The following is a 16,641-nucleotide window of genomic DNA, read 5'->3' on the forward strand; positions in this document are numbered from 1 at the left end:
TGTGTGTATGCCACATCTTCTTTCTCCATCTATTGATGTGCACTTAGGTTGCATCCATATCTTGGCTATTGTAAATAATACTGCAATGAATAGATATCTTTTCACATTAGTGTGTTCATTTTCTTCAGATAAATACGTAGGAGTGGGTTTGCTGGCTCTTTTGGCAGTTCTTTTTTTAATTTTTTGAGGAACCTCCGTACTTTCTTTGATAGTAGCTGCTTCAATTTATATTCCCACAAACAATGCACAAAGGTTTCCTTTTCTCCACATCCTTGCCAACACTTGTAATTTGTTGTCTTTTTGATAATAGTCATTCTGATAGGTGTGAGGTGACATCTCATTGTGGTTTTGAATTACATTTCCCTGATGATTAGTAATGCTGAGCATGTATTCATGTGCTTGTTGGCCATTTATTTGTTTTCTTTGGAAAATGTCTATTTAGGTCTTCTGCCCATTTTTAAATGAGGTTGGTTTTTTTTTTTTTTTTGATGTTGAGTTGTATGGGTTCTTTGTATACTTTGGATATTAACTCTTTGTCAGATTATATTGTTTGGAATATCTTCTCCCATACAGTAGGCTGCCTTTTTGTTTTGTTGATGGTTTCCTTCACTGTGCAAAAGCTTTTTAGTTTGATGTAGTCCCATTTGTTCATTTTTGCTTTTGTTTCCCCTGCCTGAGGAGACATATCCAAAAAATATTGCTAAGACTGATGTCAAAGAGTATACTGCCTATGTTTTCTTTCAGGAGCTTTGTGGTTTCCAGTCTTACATTTAGGTATTCATTTTGCGTTTATTTTTGTTTATGGTGCTAGAGAATATTCTAATGTCATTCTTTTACTAGTAGGCATCCAGTTTTCCCAGCACCACTTATTGAAGAGACTGTCTTTTCTCCATTCTATATTCTTGCCTCCTTTGTCATAGATTAATTGACCATAAGTACACGGGTTTATTTCTGGACTCTGTTCTGTTGATCTGTGTGTCTGTTTTGGTGTCAGTACCACAGTGTTTTGATTACTGTAGCTTTGTAGTATAGTCTGAAGTTGGGGACTGTGATTCTTCCAGTTCTGTTCTTCTTTCTCAAAATTGTTTTGGCTATTTGGGGTCTTTTGTGTTTTCATACAAATTTTTAAACTACTTGTTCTAGTTCTGTGAAAAATGCTATTGGTATTTTGATAGGTATTACATTGAATATTAAGATTGCCTTGGGTAGTGTGGTCATTTTAGCAATATTAATTGTTCCAATACATGAACACGGTATATGTTTCCATCTGTTTGTGTCATCTTCAGTTTCTTTCATCAGCGTCTTATAGTTTTCCAAGTACAGACGTTTTGCCTCCTTAGGTAGGTATATTCCTACATATTTTATTCTTTTTGATACAGTTGTAAATGGGACTGTTTCCTTAATTTCTCTTTCTTATAGTTCATTGTAAGTGTATAGAAATGCAATAGATTTTTGTATATTAATTTTGTATCCTGCAACTTCACTGTATTCATTGATGAGTTCTAGTAGTTTTTTGGTGGCATCTTTGTGATTTTCTATGCATGGTATCATGTCATCTGCAAACAGTCACAGTTTTACTTGTTTCTAATTTGGATTCCTTTTATTTCTTTTTCTTGTCTGATTGCTATGTGTATTGCTTCCAATACTATGTTGACTAAAAGTAGAAGGTTGGGCAGCTTTGTCTTGTTGCTGTTCTTAGAAGAAATGCTTTCAGCTTTTCAACACTGAGTGTGATGTTAACTCTGGGCTTGTGATTTGTGGCCTTTGTTATGTTGAGGTATGTTCCTTCTGTACCCACTTTGTAGAGTTTTTTATTATAAATGGATGTTGAATTTTATCAAAAGCTATTTCTGCATCTATTGAGATGATCATATTATTTTTATTCTAAAATTTGTTAATGTGGTCATGTTGATTCATTTGCAGATATTGAACCATACTTACACCCCTGGGATAAATCCTATGTTATGATGGTGTATGATTCTTTTAATGTATTGTTGGATTTGGTTTGCTAATATTTCGTTGAGGTTTTTTGCATCTATGTTCATCAGTAATATTGGCCTGTAATTTTCTTTTTTTATGATATCTTTGTCTGGTTTTGGTATCGGGTGATGCTGGCCTCATAGAATGAGTTCAGAAACATTTTTTCTCTGCAGTTTTTTGGAATAGCTGAGAGGGATTGGTGTTAACTCTTCTTTAAATGTTGGTAGAATTCACCTGGGCAGCCATCTGGTCCTGGACTTTTGTTTGCTGTGAGATTTTTTTTTTAATTACTGATTTAATTTAATTCTTGGTAGTTGGTCTCTTCCTAGCTTCTGTTTCTTCCTGATTTAGTCTTTGGAGATTGTACATGTCTAGGAACTTATTTGTTTCTTCTAGGTTGTCCATTTTATTGGCATATAATTGTTCATAGCAATCTATTATCCATTATATATCTGTAGTGTCAGTTATCACTTCTTTTTCATTTCTGATTTTACTGATTTGGACCCTCTCTCTTTTTTTCTTGATGAGTCTGGCTAATGGCTTATCAATTTTGTTTACCTTTTCAAAGAACCAACTCTTAGTTTCATTGAACTTTTTATATATACTCTGTTCTTTATGATTTCTGTTAACTTTGGGTCTTGTTTGTTCTCTTTCCAGTTACTTTAGGTGTAAGGTTAGGTTGTTTATTTGAGATTTTTCATTTCCTGATGTTGACTTGTATCACTATAAACTTCACTCTTAGAAACTTCTTTTGCTGCTTCCCATAGATTTTGGATCATTGTGGTTTTGTTTTCCTTTTTCTCAGAGTATTTTTAAAATTTCCTCTTTGATTTCTTCAGTGGCCCATTGTTTAGTAGCAAATTGTTTAGTCTCCATGTGTTTGTGTTTTTTTACATTTTTTTTCTTGTAGTTGATGTCTAGTCTCCCAGCGTTGTGGTCAGAAAAGATGCTTGATATGATTCCAGTTTTCTTAAGTTTACTGTGAATTGTTTTGTGGCCTGCCATGTGACCTATGCTGGAGAATGTTCCTAGTGCACTTTGGAAGGAAAGTGATTCTGCTACTTTTGGATGAAATGCTATCTATCTGTTAACTTCGTTTGGTCTATTGTGTCATTTAAGGCCAGTGTTACCTTATTGATTTTCTGTCTGAATGATCTGTCCATTAATGTAAGTAGGGTGTTAAAGTTTGCTAGTATTATTGGGTTTCTTTCAGTTTCTCCCTTTATGTGTGTTAGTATAGTAATTCCCCTACATACAAATGAGTTCCATTCCAAGAGCATGTTTGTAAGTCCAGTTTGTTCATAAGTCCAACAGAGTTAGCCTAGGTACCCAACTAACACAATCAGCTATATAGTACTGTACTGTAATAGGTTTATTATACTTTTCACACAAACAATACATAAAAAAACAAATGCAAAAAATAAAAAAAACCTTTTTAATCTTACAGTACAGTACCTTGGAAAGTACAGTCATACAGTACAATAGCTGGCATACAGAGGTTGGCATTAAGTGAACAGGCAAGAAGAGTTACTGACTAGAGGAGGGAGAAGGGGTGGGAGATGGTAGAGCTGAAGGATCGTCAGCAATAGGAGATGGAGGGTAAGCTGCAGTTTCACTCATGCCTGACATTGATGGAATGCATCTTTGAAAGTTCACAACTTGAAGGTTCATATGTAGGGGACTTACTGTATGTAGTCTGTATATTTAGGTGCTCCTATGATGGGTGCATATATATTTACAACTGTTATACTTTTTTCTGGATTGATCCCTTGATCATTATTTAATGTCCTTCTTTGCCTCTTGTTACTGTTTGTTTTAACATCTATTCTGTCTGGTATAGGTATTGCTACTCCAGCTTTCTTTTCTGTTTGCATGGAATACCTTTTTCCATCCCCTCACTTTCAGTCTGTGTGTGTTACTTCAGGTCTAAAGTGAGTCTTTTGTAGACAGTATATATATGAATCTTGTTTTTGTATTCATTTAGCCACTCTATGTCTTTTGATTGGAGCATTTAGTCCATTTACATTTAAAGTAGTGACTGTTAGGTTATGTATTTATTGGCATTTTGTTCATTGTTTTTTGGATTATTTTTGTAGTTCTTTTTTCTTTCTTTTGCTCTCTCCCTTGTGATTTGATGACTATCTTTAGTGTTACATTTGGATTCCTTTCTTTTGTGTGTGTATCAATTATAGACTTCTGGTTTGTTGTTACCATAAGGTTTATATATAGCAGTCTGTGTGTGTGTGTATGATTAAGTTGCTGATCTCTTAAGTTTGAACACATTTTAACAACCCTGCATTTTTACTCCACCCTGCCACATTTACAGTTTTTGACATCATATTTTACATCTTATTTTGAGTATCCCTTAGCTACTTATTGTGGATATAGATAATTTTTCTACCTTTTATTATTATTATTATTATTTTGCGGTACACAGGCCTCTCACTGTTGTGGCCTCTCCCGTTGTGGAGCACAGGCTCCAGACACGCAGGCTCAGTGGCCATGGCTCACTGGCCCAGCTGCTCTGCGGCATGTGGGATCTTCCTGACTGGGGCACGAACCCGTGTCCCGTGCATCGGCAGGTGGACTCTCAACCACTGCGCCACCAGGGAAGCCCTATTATTATTATTTTTAAAATATTTATTTGGTTGCACCAGGTCTTAGTTGCAGCAGGCAGGCTCCCTAGTTGCGGCTCACGGGCTCCTTTTAGTTGCAGCATGTGGGCTCCTTAGTTCGGCAGGTAGGCTCCCCAGTTGCAGCTTGGTGTCTCCTTAGTTGTGGCTCGCTGGCTCCTTGGTTGTGGCATGCATGTGGGATCTAGTTCCCCAACCAGGGATCGAACCCAGGCCCCCTGCATTGGGAGCAGAGTCCCAACTACTGCACCACCAGGGAAGTCCAAATTTTTCTACTTTTGTCTTTTAAGCTTTCTACTAGCTTTATAAGTGGTTAATTTACTACCTTTACTGTTTGTTTGCCTTTGCCAATGAGATTTTTCTTTTTGTAATTTTCATATTTCTAGTAGTAGCCTTTTCTTTTCTGCTTTGAGAAATCTCTTTAACATTTCTTATAAATCTGGTTTTGTGGTGCTGAACTCTTAGCTTTTGCATGTCTGTAAAAGTTTTGATCTTTCCTTCAAACTGGAAGGAAAGCTTTGCTGAGTAGTCTTCTTGGTTGTAGGTTTTTTTTCCATTCATCACTTTAAATATATTGTGCCACTCCCTCTGGCCTGCAGAGTTTCTCCTGAAAAGTCAGGTAATAGCCTTATGGGAGTTTCCTTGTATGTAACTTGTTTCTTTTCCCTTGCTGCTTTTAATATTCTCTCTTTATCTTTAACTTTTGCTATTTTAATTACAGTGTGTCTTAATGTGGTCCTCTTTGGGTTGATCCTGTTTGGAGCTCTCTGTACTTCCTTGACCTGGATGTCTATTTCCTTTCCCAGGTTAGGGAAGTTTTCAGCTATTATGTCTTCAAATATGTTCTCTGTCCCTTTTTCTCTCTTCTTCTGGGACCTCTATAAAGTGAATGTTAGTACACTTGATGTTGTTTTGGAGGTCTCTTTAACTGTCCTCATTTTAAAAAATTCTTTTTTCTGTTCAGTTTGAGTGATTCCACTGCTCTCTCTTCCTGTTCTCTGATTTGTTCCTCTGTATCATCTAGCCTACTGTTGATTCCTTCTAGTGTGGTTTTAATTTCAGTTATTGTATTCTTCAACTCTGTTTGGTTCTTCTTTGTATTTTCTAACTCTTTGTTAATCTTCTCACTATGTTCATCCATTCTTCTCCTGAGTTCTTTAAGCATCCTTATGATCATTACCTTAAGTTCTTTATTGTGTAGATTGCCTACTTGCACTTCACTTAGTTCTTCCTTTGGGGTTTTATCTTGTTCCTTTGTTTGGAACATATTCCTCTGTCACCTCATTTTGGCTAATTCACTGTTTTCACTTTTCTGTATTTGGTAGACTTGTTATATTTCCTGATTTGGAGAAGTGGCCTTATGTAGGAAATGTCCTATGTGTCCCAGCAGAGTACTCCCCTCTGGTCACCAGAGCTATATGTTCTGGGGTTGCCCCATAGGTAGGTTGCATGGGCCCTTTTGTGTGGTATGCTGACTACTGTGGGCAATCTGGTAGGCATGGCTAGCCCCTGGTCTGGTTGGTTGCTATGGCCTGCCTTGTGTAGAGGCTGCCAGCCACTGATGGGCCAGGCCGTGTCACAAGGTGGCTGGTTACAGAGCCCCAGGGGGTCCCAGGTCTAGTTCTGGCCCACTGCTGGATGGAGCTGGGTCTCATGTTGGCTGGTTTGTATGCTAGGTGTCCCAGATCCCATGTTGGCCTGCTGGTGGGTGGGGCCAGTTCCTGACATAACTGTCTGCCATGTCCATGGTGTCTTGAAGCTGGTGTTGGCTTTCTTTTGGGTGTGACTGGGGCCCAAGGGGTCCCAGGGCTGGTGACTGCCCACTGGTGCATGAGGCTGAGTCATGGGGCTGGTGCTGGCCCACTGGTGAATAGTTCTGGAGTCTCTGGCTGCATGGCCCTCAAGATCTGGGGATTGATGTTGGCCAGTGGTTTGTGGGGCTGGGTCCTGGGTTAGCTGGGGGCTCTGGGGATCCTAAGGCTGCTTGGTCTGCTGGTGGGTCAGGCTGTGTCCACCTGTTAGTAGCTTCGCCTGAGGTTTCCCAGTTCTGGTGCTGACAGGTTGGTGAGTGGGACCAGGTCCTGACCCTGGTAAGAAGGAGGATTCCAAAATGGCGTTTTCTATCACCAGTGACCTTATGGTGGCACGAGCTCCCCAAATTGGCTGCCACCAGCATCTGTGTCCCTAGGGTGAGTTCCAGTTGCCTCCTGTGTCTGCAGGAGGCTGTTCAAGTGGGTCTGACCTAGGCTTCTTTCAAGTTACTGCTTCTGCCCTGTGTCTCAGAGCAGGTGGCATTTTGTGCATGCCCTTTAAAAGTGAAGTCTCTGTTTGCTACAGCCCTCTGGCTCTCCTGGAAGCAAGCCTTGCTGGTCTTCAAAGCCAGACGTCCTGGGGGCTCACCTCCTCAGTGGAGGAGCCCAATGTGGGGCTCGAACACCTCACTTCTCAGGGAGAATCTCTGTGATTCTAATTATCCTTCCGTTTGTGGATTGCCCACCCAGGGGTTTAGGCTTTGACTGTACTGCATCTCTGCCCTACTACCTGTCTTATTGTGCGTCCTTCTGTATAACTTTAGTTTTAGTAGATCTTTTCTGCTAGTCTTCAGGTCTTTCTCATAAATAGTTGCTCTGTAAATAGCTGTAAGTTTGGGTGTCCGTGGGAGGAGGTGAGCTCAGGGTCTTCCTACACTGCCATCCAAAAGCATGATTTCTTGATACGGTGTTCTGGAAACATTAAGGAAACAATATATTTGGATTATTTTGTTTAAATAAAGTACCAAGGTTTTTAATTTCCATAGTATACAATATTTTGTGTGTCATTCAACCACATTGTACACTAAGATATTTTTGAAGATACATTAAGGAAGCAGGATTCTTTTCTGGAGTTGTGTCTTGGCTGTGACACTTTTGCAGATATTTTAAGGTTAATTTTAATTTTTATTAATCGAACACATTTACATAATTCTCATTTGATCCTCAGGAAAACTCTGAGAGACAAATAGGACAAGAAATATTCTTATTGTATGAGAAGTAAACTCGAGGTTGTTGTTTTTTGTTTATTTTTTGTGGTACGCGGGCCTCTCACTGTTGTGGTCTCTCCCGTTGCGGAGCACAGGCTCCCGACACGCAGGCTCAGTGGCCATGGCTCACGGGCCCAGCCGCTCCGCGGCACGTGGGAGCTTCCCGGACCGGGGCACAAACCCGCGTCCCCTGCATCGGCAGGTGGACTCTCAACCACTGCGCCACCAGGGAAGCCCTTAAACTTGAGGTTTTGAGTGGTGCCCAGCCCTGCAGAAAGTAGTGGAATCAGTAGGTACCAAATCTAGTGTCCTTTCTGTGGTACTCCTAGGACTAAATATGTAGGTTAGTACAGTTCTCATAAGTAGAAGACATAGCAAGTATTTAAGTTGTTTAGTTTTTGCTTTTTAATTACACTGTTTTATCTTAAAACTATCTCCCTGATTTCTTAAGGAGTGTGTTATCAATAGATAACAGTAGATATCACTGAAACAAAACAGGGAAGTGGTAAGCTTTTTGAGATGTTGATCCTTGTAAGTAGCCCATCATCTTGCTGGGACACTGAAATGAAGAATCACCCCTTTCACATGGATATCATGGATCTAATGCAGTATTTGAGCATTGTGCACTGAATACATATGCAGTCTTTTCCCTCTAGGTGGCTCTCTGGGTTTATGTAGATATAGACTAGTGAGAAATTCCTACCTTTATTTTACCTCTCTGCTCTGTGGGGCTATTAATTACATTTTAAGTAATTAAACCATGAAGTTCATGAATACATAACATCAGCCACTCAATTTAATACAAATTTGAAAAAAGGAATAAATTAGAACAGATGTTTGTTAATTACATGCCCATAAATTGGGGTGGGGGTAAGGGGGAGAGACAGACAAGTTAACCTGTAATTACTTTGCACTGTGACTAGGTCTAGTAAGTAAAGAAGGTTTATTAGATTTCTATAATACACTTAATTTGTAGGATCTAATCATATGTACTCATTGTGAGATAAATTTCTTGAACATAGGCATAGTAATTTATCTGTATCTTTAATTTTTTATTTTAAAAACTTGGTTTGGAAAGGGAATAAAAATATTTTATACTTATGATAGTGCTGTGGTACTAAAAGAATTTTAAGGTTCACCAGTATATGTACTTGTCAATGCTCTCTTATTCTCCCTGACCCTTTTCTTTTTTTAAATTTGCACTTTATTTATTTATTTATTATTTTTGGCTGTGTTGGGTCTTCGTTGCTGCGCGTGGGCTTTCTCTAGTTGTGGTGAGCGGGGAATACTCTTCGTTTCAGTGCGTGGGCATCTCATTGCGGTGGCTTCTCTTTGCTGTGGAGCACAGGCTCTAGGCACACGGTCTCTAGTAGTTGTGGTTCTCAGGCTCTAGAGCGCAGCAGGCTCAGTAGTTGTGGCGCACGGACTTAGCTGCTCCATGGCATGTGGGATCTTCCCGGACCAGGGCTTGAACCCATGTCCCCTGCATCGGCAGGCGGATTCTTAACCACTGTGCCACCAGGGAAGTCCCTCTCCCTGACCCTTAAAAAAAAAAAAATTTATTTTGTTGCACTGGGTCTTAATTGTGGCACGCAAGATCTTTAGTTGTGGCATGTGGGATCTTTTAGTTGCAGAATGCAGGATCTTTGTAGCGGCATGCAGGATCTCTAGTTGCAGCATGCAGGATCTAATTCCCTGACCAGGGATTGAACCTGGGACCCCTGCATTGGGAGCACGGAGTCTTAACCATTGGACCACCAGGGAAGTCCCTCTCCCTGACCCTTTAATACTTTTATCCATAGTAATACGGCATTTGCTTTCACTACTGTGTATCAGAAGAACTTGGGACTTTGACCTCTTATTTTCCCCGACAGCTCTTCATTCCTTAACTGCTTTCTTCCCTTGGCATCTGTGAAAAGGTCCCTGGTTTTACTCATTCTTCTCTTAATCATTTCTTGTTATGGGTACCTCTTAATACTGGTGTCTAAACAGGCTTCGGTACTTGATTATCTTCTCTTTCCACTTTATGTGTTATCTCTCCATGGACAGTTTCATTACATCAGAGTTGTAGCTACCATTATGTGTCATTGGTTTCCAAGTCCATGTGTCTAGCCCATTCCTCTCTACCTCCAAACCAAATTTTCACCTGCCTGCTGGGGCAGGCTTAGAGTAGGTATTCAATAAACATTTGTGCAATGGATGAATGTTTAGAACTTAGTGTCTACTCTCCCCCCAAACCAGTGTATCCTCTGTATTCTCTCTTTGTGAAACAACTTCCCAGGATCTAAAGTTGACTTGAAAGTACTTGACTCCTTCTACTTTTCCTCACTCCACACTTAACTTCACAATTACCAGTTCCTACATATTTAGGTTTGGGAAAAGGGCTGACTTGGGTGTACTGCCCCCATCCTCCAGACCTGCTTTGATGACATTGTAGTCAGGCTTCTAATTTAGACCTAATCACAATGCAGTGTTCACTGCAAGTTGAAAAGTTCTTTTCTGTCTCATCTTTCCTCCTCATCTTTTTTCCTCATCTTTCATACCCCCAAGTTTGTAGGTATGTAATAAATAAATATCAATATTTGTCCTAATGTGCCTTGTTATTTCCTTTCTCAAAGTTGTATTAGATGGAGTGGCTGATGTTATGGATTGATGTGCTTCATAGTTTATGCATCTTCGAGAGAGATGCTAACAGAAAGAGTATTTTTGAGCCCTGCTCGTAAAAATCTTAAGATTTGAGTGATGAATCAGTATGGACAGATAGCGCTCAGAAGTGTTTCTTCTTAAATCCTTTAGGACTTGACCATACACAAAAACTTAAATAGTATTCAGAGTGAATTATCTTTAAGGACACACATATTGCTCACTACATTAAACGATAAAACGATACCATTTGATACAATAGGGACAGTGGTGTATATGTAGCCAACATAGAAATAGGTAAGGTATTATTTTTTTGGAATTGTCTAGGGTAGTAAATTAACGTATTTAAGTCAGAATGTCTCCTGTTATGTTTAAACCATTCTTTTGTAAGGCTGTAATATCTTTATTAGGTACAGTGGAAAACATAGCTTTTTGCATTTGGTTAAGAAGTCGTTTTTTATATTATTTTTGGTTTGGCATAGGCATAATTATCTCTTCTGCATTGGGGATAAAAGGGAAGAATCTATTTTAAGAAAATATTTACATACAATGTTGTGTGCCACTGTAGTGGCTGATGTTCTTGATCTAGGAATCCTGCCTAGAATCTAGTCTTTTTTTAGAATCTAGTCTTTTTATCTCTGAGTCATGTTGGGTTTAATTGAAGAGCTATTGATAATGAACGCGTAGATTACCACTCATCTTCTCCCACTTTTCTGTGCCTCTGTAGGTACATGGACTGTATCGCACAACAGGTGCTAGTTTTGAGAAGGCCCAACAAGAGTTTGCAACTGGTGTGATGTCCAACAAAACTGTCCAGACTGCAGCTGCAAATGCAGCTTCAACCGCAGCAACTAGTGCAGCTCAGAATGCTTTCAAGGGTAACCAAATTTAGAGTCTTCAAACAATACATTGTTACCTTCTGACTGTACTTTTTTCTCCAGTTACTGTATTCTATAAATATTTTTTTTGTTCAAAACACAGTACACACAGCACGTATATTTCCTAATCACTTGTGCATGGGCTAAAACCAGAAAAACTTCCTTGTCTTATTATTTACCTGATAGTTTCTTAATATTTCAGTGCCCCTTGCAAAAAAAAAATTACATGCGAAATAAATATTCTCCATATTTTTTGGGGGATGAATGTTCAGCGAATTATTTCAGTGGTGACACACTGAAATTAACATGGCACTTATGATTAAAAATGCACTTAGTACTTGCTGCAGTCATTCTTTCAAGAGTCAGACGTAAGGATTACACATTGGAGCAGTAAAGCAATGCTTCATTCCTTTTCCTTGTTTATATTGAAAGAAATAGGACATCAGAGACTTAGGGATTTTTAAATTGGCTTGCTTTTTAGCAGTTTCAGTCACCAGTGAAGAGCCTGTGTACATTTCATGGTAGATAATGTAAATTTTATCTTTTTATTTTCTTTTTTTAGAGTAGTTGATATTTTGATAATCAAGCTCTGATCTTGCATGATCACCATGTTTCTTAAAAGAATTAGTATTTTGGGTTATGCACTGCTTATGGTTGCAGGATTGGGGAGTTGTTTATAGAATCATAGAAATGATTTTCTGTAATACTTTCTTTTAAATAAAAATTCACTGGGGTGCAATATGAGGATATAATATAATATGCAGTGCATTATCCAAAAGAAAAGGTAGATAATTGATGGAATAGAATGTAGTGATGATAGTACCTTTTTGTTTTTAATTTTCAGTATTCATATCATAGTACAATATTACTGTATGGAAACTTTGGTATATTCTTGTGGCTACTCTTTTTAATTGAATTGAGATTGTATTTGGCAGCTCTTTTCTGGGGTATGTGTGTGTAATTTTTAACAGAGGTATTAAAATCTAGCCTAACTCCATGTCCAAAAAGAACATAACAGTATTTAAGAAATTTTTCTTTTAGCCTCTCATGTCTAGTTGGCATTAAAAATAAAAAGACCCTGGCACTTCACATATACTTGAATCCCTAATGCACCTCAGTCTTTGAATTTTTTAGACTGACTGAATACATTAAAATTTGTAGCAACAGGACAAATAAAACATTTAACTTGCATCAAGCAAGAAAATAGATACAGTTGAATGCATTAATTATGGATATAATCATGTTAAAATTATTACTATGCAGCACAGAACTTCATTCTTATAGTATACTTGGGTTGAAACTTTGAGTCACTTTTAATAACTGATTAAATGACTTAAAGACATTTGTAAAGTCACGATACTGTTATTTTGGAAGTCATTAGTTAACCTAAAGGACTGAAGAATAATAAGTATTCAACTTGATTTTGAAAAATAAGCGTACTCTATTAGATTATATTATTTGAGACTAAAAAATTGGCTGGGTGTAAATGGTTAAATCACTTTTATTCTTCCCCCCAAATCTGGAGTTAAAATGAGTTTCATGCTGGGGGTAAGATGGTGAGTTCTATTTATGAAAGAAGCTTTGTGTGATACTAGATATAACACGGATCCATCCAGATGGTGTTTACATTTGATTTATTTGGGACTTTGTTGAAGTAATATACTTGGAAGATATTTCTTTTATTCTGATGAAAGTAGGATTCAGAGTATGAATTTAAAGCTGTTTTTATGAATATTTCTGATCAGTGATAATCTCTACTTACTTTCTCAACCAAATAAGCCAGTTCAAGATATTTAGAGTCTATAATCTTACTGAAAATCTGTCTCATTAGTATGCTTTGTTGAGTGTGGATTTTACAAACATTAACCACAAAATACAGCAAAAGTACTTATGTCTGTCATTAATTCATCTCTCAAGTTCCTTTTGTTTTTCTTTAAACTGCAAAATGAAAACTTTATCATAGAGACTTTTGAAAAATACTGAGATACTTTCCTTCAAGAATTAGTAATGCTTCTCTCTATTCTGTAGAAATCCTCTATTGCTAAATAGCAAAAAATAATTACAACCAACTGTACCTTTTTTTGTTTGGATGAGGGAAATGTTTTAAATTCCAGTTATTTGGGTTAATACAAGCTTATAAGAGAAAAATGTTTTTTTAACATAAATATGCATTAAAATGATGGCACTGCTTAACAGTTTAATAAGGTAGAGGGGTTTTTAATTCTTATAATCTCTATTCTCTTAACAATAATTATTAGTAAATAGTCACATTTGCACTCAGTAGAAGATTGGCACTTGTTAGTGTTTTATATTTAATATTAGCATTACCCAGTATCGCAATCATGAAATGGTCTTCACATTGTAAGGATCCATGTCATTTTTCAGTTGGTAATATTAAGTTTTGGCTATTTTATTTCAAACTAAAGTTTGAACACTGGAAAAATCATTGCTCAGTGGTTTTTAATTTGGGACTTGGATTATTTATCTAGGGATGTTTGTATATTTTGTCAACGAGTAATATTGCGCTGCCATTACGGTGACTGTCATAGTTCTGTATAAATGCCCTCCATCTGTCCCTCTAATGTTGCATGTTTTCAGTGGTTTGGAAGTTTTGTATATTTATTGTATTAACACAGAGTGTCATACAATAAAATGCTGTTTACTGGATGTTTGTATAGTTTTAAATACTGTATTAACACTTCAGAGGCAGAAATTATGCTGAGGGCCTAATGTATATAGAAATAACCACATCTAATTAAAAAAATAATTTGTGTATAATTCTATCACGTGCTACTAAACAAAATAAGTAATATAAAAGACTTAGTTAAAAACTTACAGCAACATAAAATGACAATTTTTCTGTTGCTTTGGACCTTTGTAGGTAGTAGAACATGAGGTTCACTCATTAAATATTTTGACCACTTTAAGGTCAAAATACACAGACTGTCTAGCAGTTAGTGAGATTCAAAATGGAAAACGTGTTTTGTGGCCCAGATTTTTCCTTGTAGGTTAACATGGATGCCTCTGTACTAGTATTGTATTGATCAGATTGAACTTGTGTTCTGTTTTCTAGCCTCACTACCTGTTGTTGTTTTATGTACTGATGAAAGTACAAATTGGTGTACTGTTGGATTTTTCACTTGGCTATCTAAAGAGGATATAAAAATATAGTCTAAAATAATGTTCATGGTGAATCTTATTTGAGAAATACATGTTAAATTAAAATAGGAACAGCATTTTCAGTTTTCTGGGTTTTACCTAAAAGTGAGTTTGGATTTTCATTGGATACAGTCCTTCTATAAGTCATGTTGAGATAATGTATGGTTTGCATTTTAGAGGGGGTTTATGTTTAATTAAGTTTCTTAGTTTCTGTAAATCATTTGTAGTACTATAATGCTTATACAGTTATTTTATCTTTTTCTGAAAACACTGACATTAGCATCTAATTTTATATCTTTATTGGTAAAAATCTACGTTTAGACTGTTTATATACAGAATTTGTTGCATTTTTTTGTGCAACTTTCCCTTATTAGAATGACAGTGGCCATCACACACCATTTCACTGTATCTCCTTCCATTTTATCCGTAAGGTAAATGTTTAGAGGAATTTGTTTATTCCATGTGGTTAAGAACTTTAGAGGGGAAATAAAAGAGGTTAATGTAAAAATAATTGAGCATGGTTAAAATCTACACTTCGATAGATTTTCAAGTACCATAGTATAAATTTATTTAGAGTAGAATAATATGTTTTAAAACACTAGAGTTTTTAATACTTGTTTATTAAACTAAAAGATTGTATCTCAATGGTTAAATATTGTGGAAAGTGAAGTATTTCTACTAGAATTTTAGGGTACATTATACAAAACAGCATGCTTTTTGTAAGGTTGGGTGTTTTTAAACCTTATTTTAAGGTTTTATCACAGTCTACAGAAAGATAGGAAGGAATCTGTAGAAAATTTCTAAGCCAGCCAGGCATTGCCACTAATCTATCCGAGATATATGGATATCTTTAATTTGAAGATTCCAGGAAAATAGGGAATGCCTCCCCTCTAGTGTTCTTACCCTTCCTGTAGGTTTCATATTTACAATTTAACTTTGTGGTTTTGGTAAGACAAAGTCTTCAACTTGGAGAATTTTCATTGGCACTGTTCATGTTTTCAAATGGCAAGGGACATGGGAGCCAGCATGTAACAATGCAGCAAGTGTTAAATTTTAAGTTTATCCAAATCTTGATTTATTTTTCAGCTTATAACTTTCTGGGCTTGGCATGGCTGATGGTGTAGTTAAAATCCTTCTGCCACTAAAACCCATTTTATCTTTTCTCTACTGGGGACAGAAAGTCATTAATCCTCTTGTGCCTAGTAGTGTTTCATATACTTGTATAAGATTACTCTGAATATTATCCTGTCTACATTTAAACAGTTGAATCTGTAGAATCATAGCCTGCAAATTTTATTTTTTAACTTGTTTTTAGCACTTAGCTGTAATCCTAGAGTTCCTCCAGAACTCTTTAAAAATTTTGTGGGCCAGTGATTCTCAAGATAAATCATGGTTGTGTGTAGTTTTTACTATTGGCAATTTATAGTATTCTTCAGGTGCTTGGGGGTGAGGAAACAAGATGCCCCAAATGACTTTTTTATCTGGCGGTGACTGGTTCCTACAATATTATAGTCTCCTATACAGAAACTGAGCCCACTGGGCATACATATCCCTCCAAGTAATTTTTTTTCCAGTATGAAAAATATATATCTGTTATAGAAATATTGAAAAGTATGGCAAATGATAAATGAGAAAATAAAGACAATGTGTAATTTTATCATCTAGAGATACCACTGCTAATGTTTATTGTATTTTTTCCATTTTTTTCTATACATACATTTTATACAGTTAAGGGATATAAACAATGTGAACTTTTATCCTGTTTCTCCCTCACTTAGCATTATATCATAATGACCTGATAGTTTAGCTTTTAAAATTAACTTATTGAGTTTATAAAATTACATTTCATATAAATTATAAAAAATATTTACAGCAAAAGGAGCTAAAGTTGCTTATAATTTTACACCCATAAATAACCACTGTTAAAATTTGGTTCATATCTTTCTATTAATTTTCTAGGAAGACAATTTTTTTCCTAATATTAAGAAATAAGATTTCCTTCTACATCCTTGTAATAGATCCTTTGGGGATGGCTTACCTACCTCTCACAAGCCCCATTTCTTTGGGCCCCTGAAGACCACATTGGTACTGGATGTCATCTAGCTATAGTGGAGTCATGCGTGGCTCATTACATTTTTACTCTGAATGTAGATTTGTCTGGAATTATACTGTTCCAGAATTGGGACATGTGGATAGCCATATTCTGCCAAGACTTCAGAAGAGTTACTAGAAAGCTGATCTGTAATGAAAGTGAAGAATGAAGCAGACATGCAAAAACAGGTAGGATGAAGGACACAGAAAAGATCTTAACAGCTTTCTGTTTCCTTTA

The 16,641-nt window shown here is 36.8% G+C and overlaps 1 protein-coding gene across 2 annotated transcripts in view; it reads left to right on the top strand.

Annotated features, from left to right (window-relative positions):
* The window catches only part of SCAMP1 (secretory carrier membrane protein 1), a 107,802-nt gene extending 93,982 nt beyond the window's left edge, over nt 1–13,820 (top strand). For both annotated transcript variants that reach the window (XM_059061394.2, XM_059061395.2), the window contains one exon: nt 11,003–13,820. In XM_059061394.2, coding sequence (XP_058917377.2) covers nt 11,003–11,167 — 165 coding nt within the window. In that variant the 3' untranslated portion in view covers nt 11,168–13,820. The remainder of the gene's footprint in view (nt 1–11,002) is intronic.
* The last annotated feature ends 2,821 nt before the right edge of the window (nt 13,821–16,641 follow it).

This window comes from Kogia breviceps, chromosome 4, assembly GCF_026419965.1.
Source record: "Kogia breviceps isolate mKogBre1 chromosome 4, mKogBre1 haplotype 1, whole genome shotgun sequence".
NCBI classification, from domain to species: Eukaryota; Metazoa; Chordata; class Mammalia; order Artiodactyla; family Physeteridae; genus Kogia; species Kogia breviceps.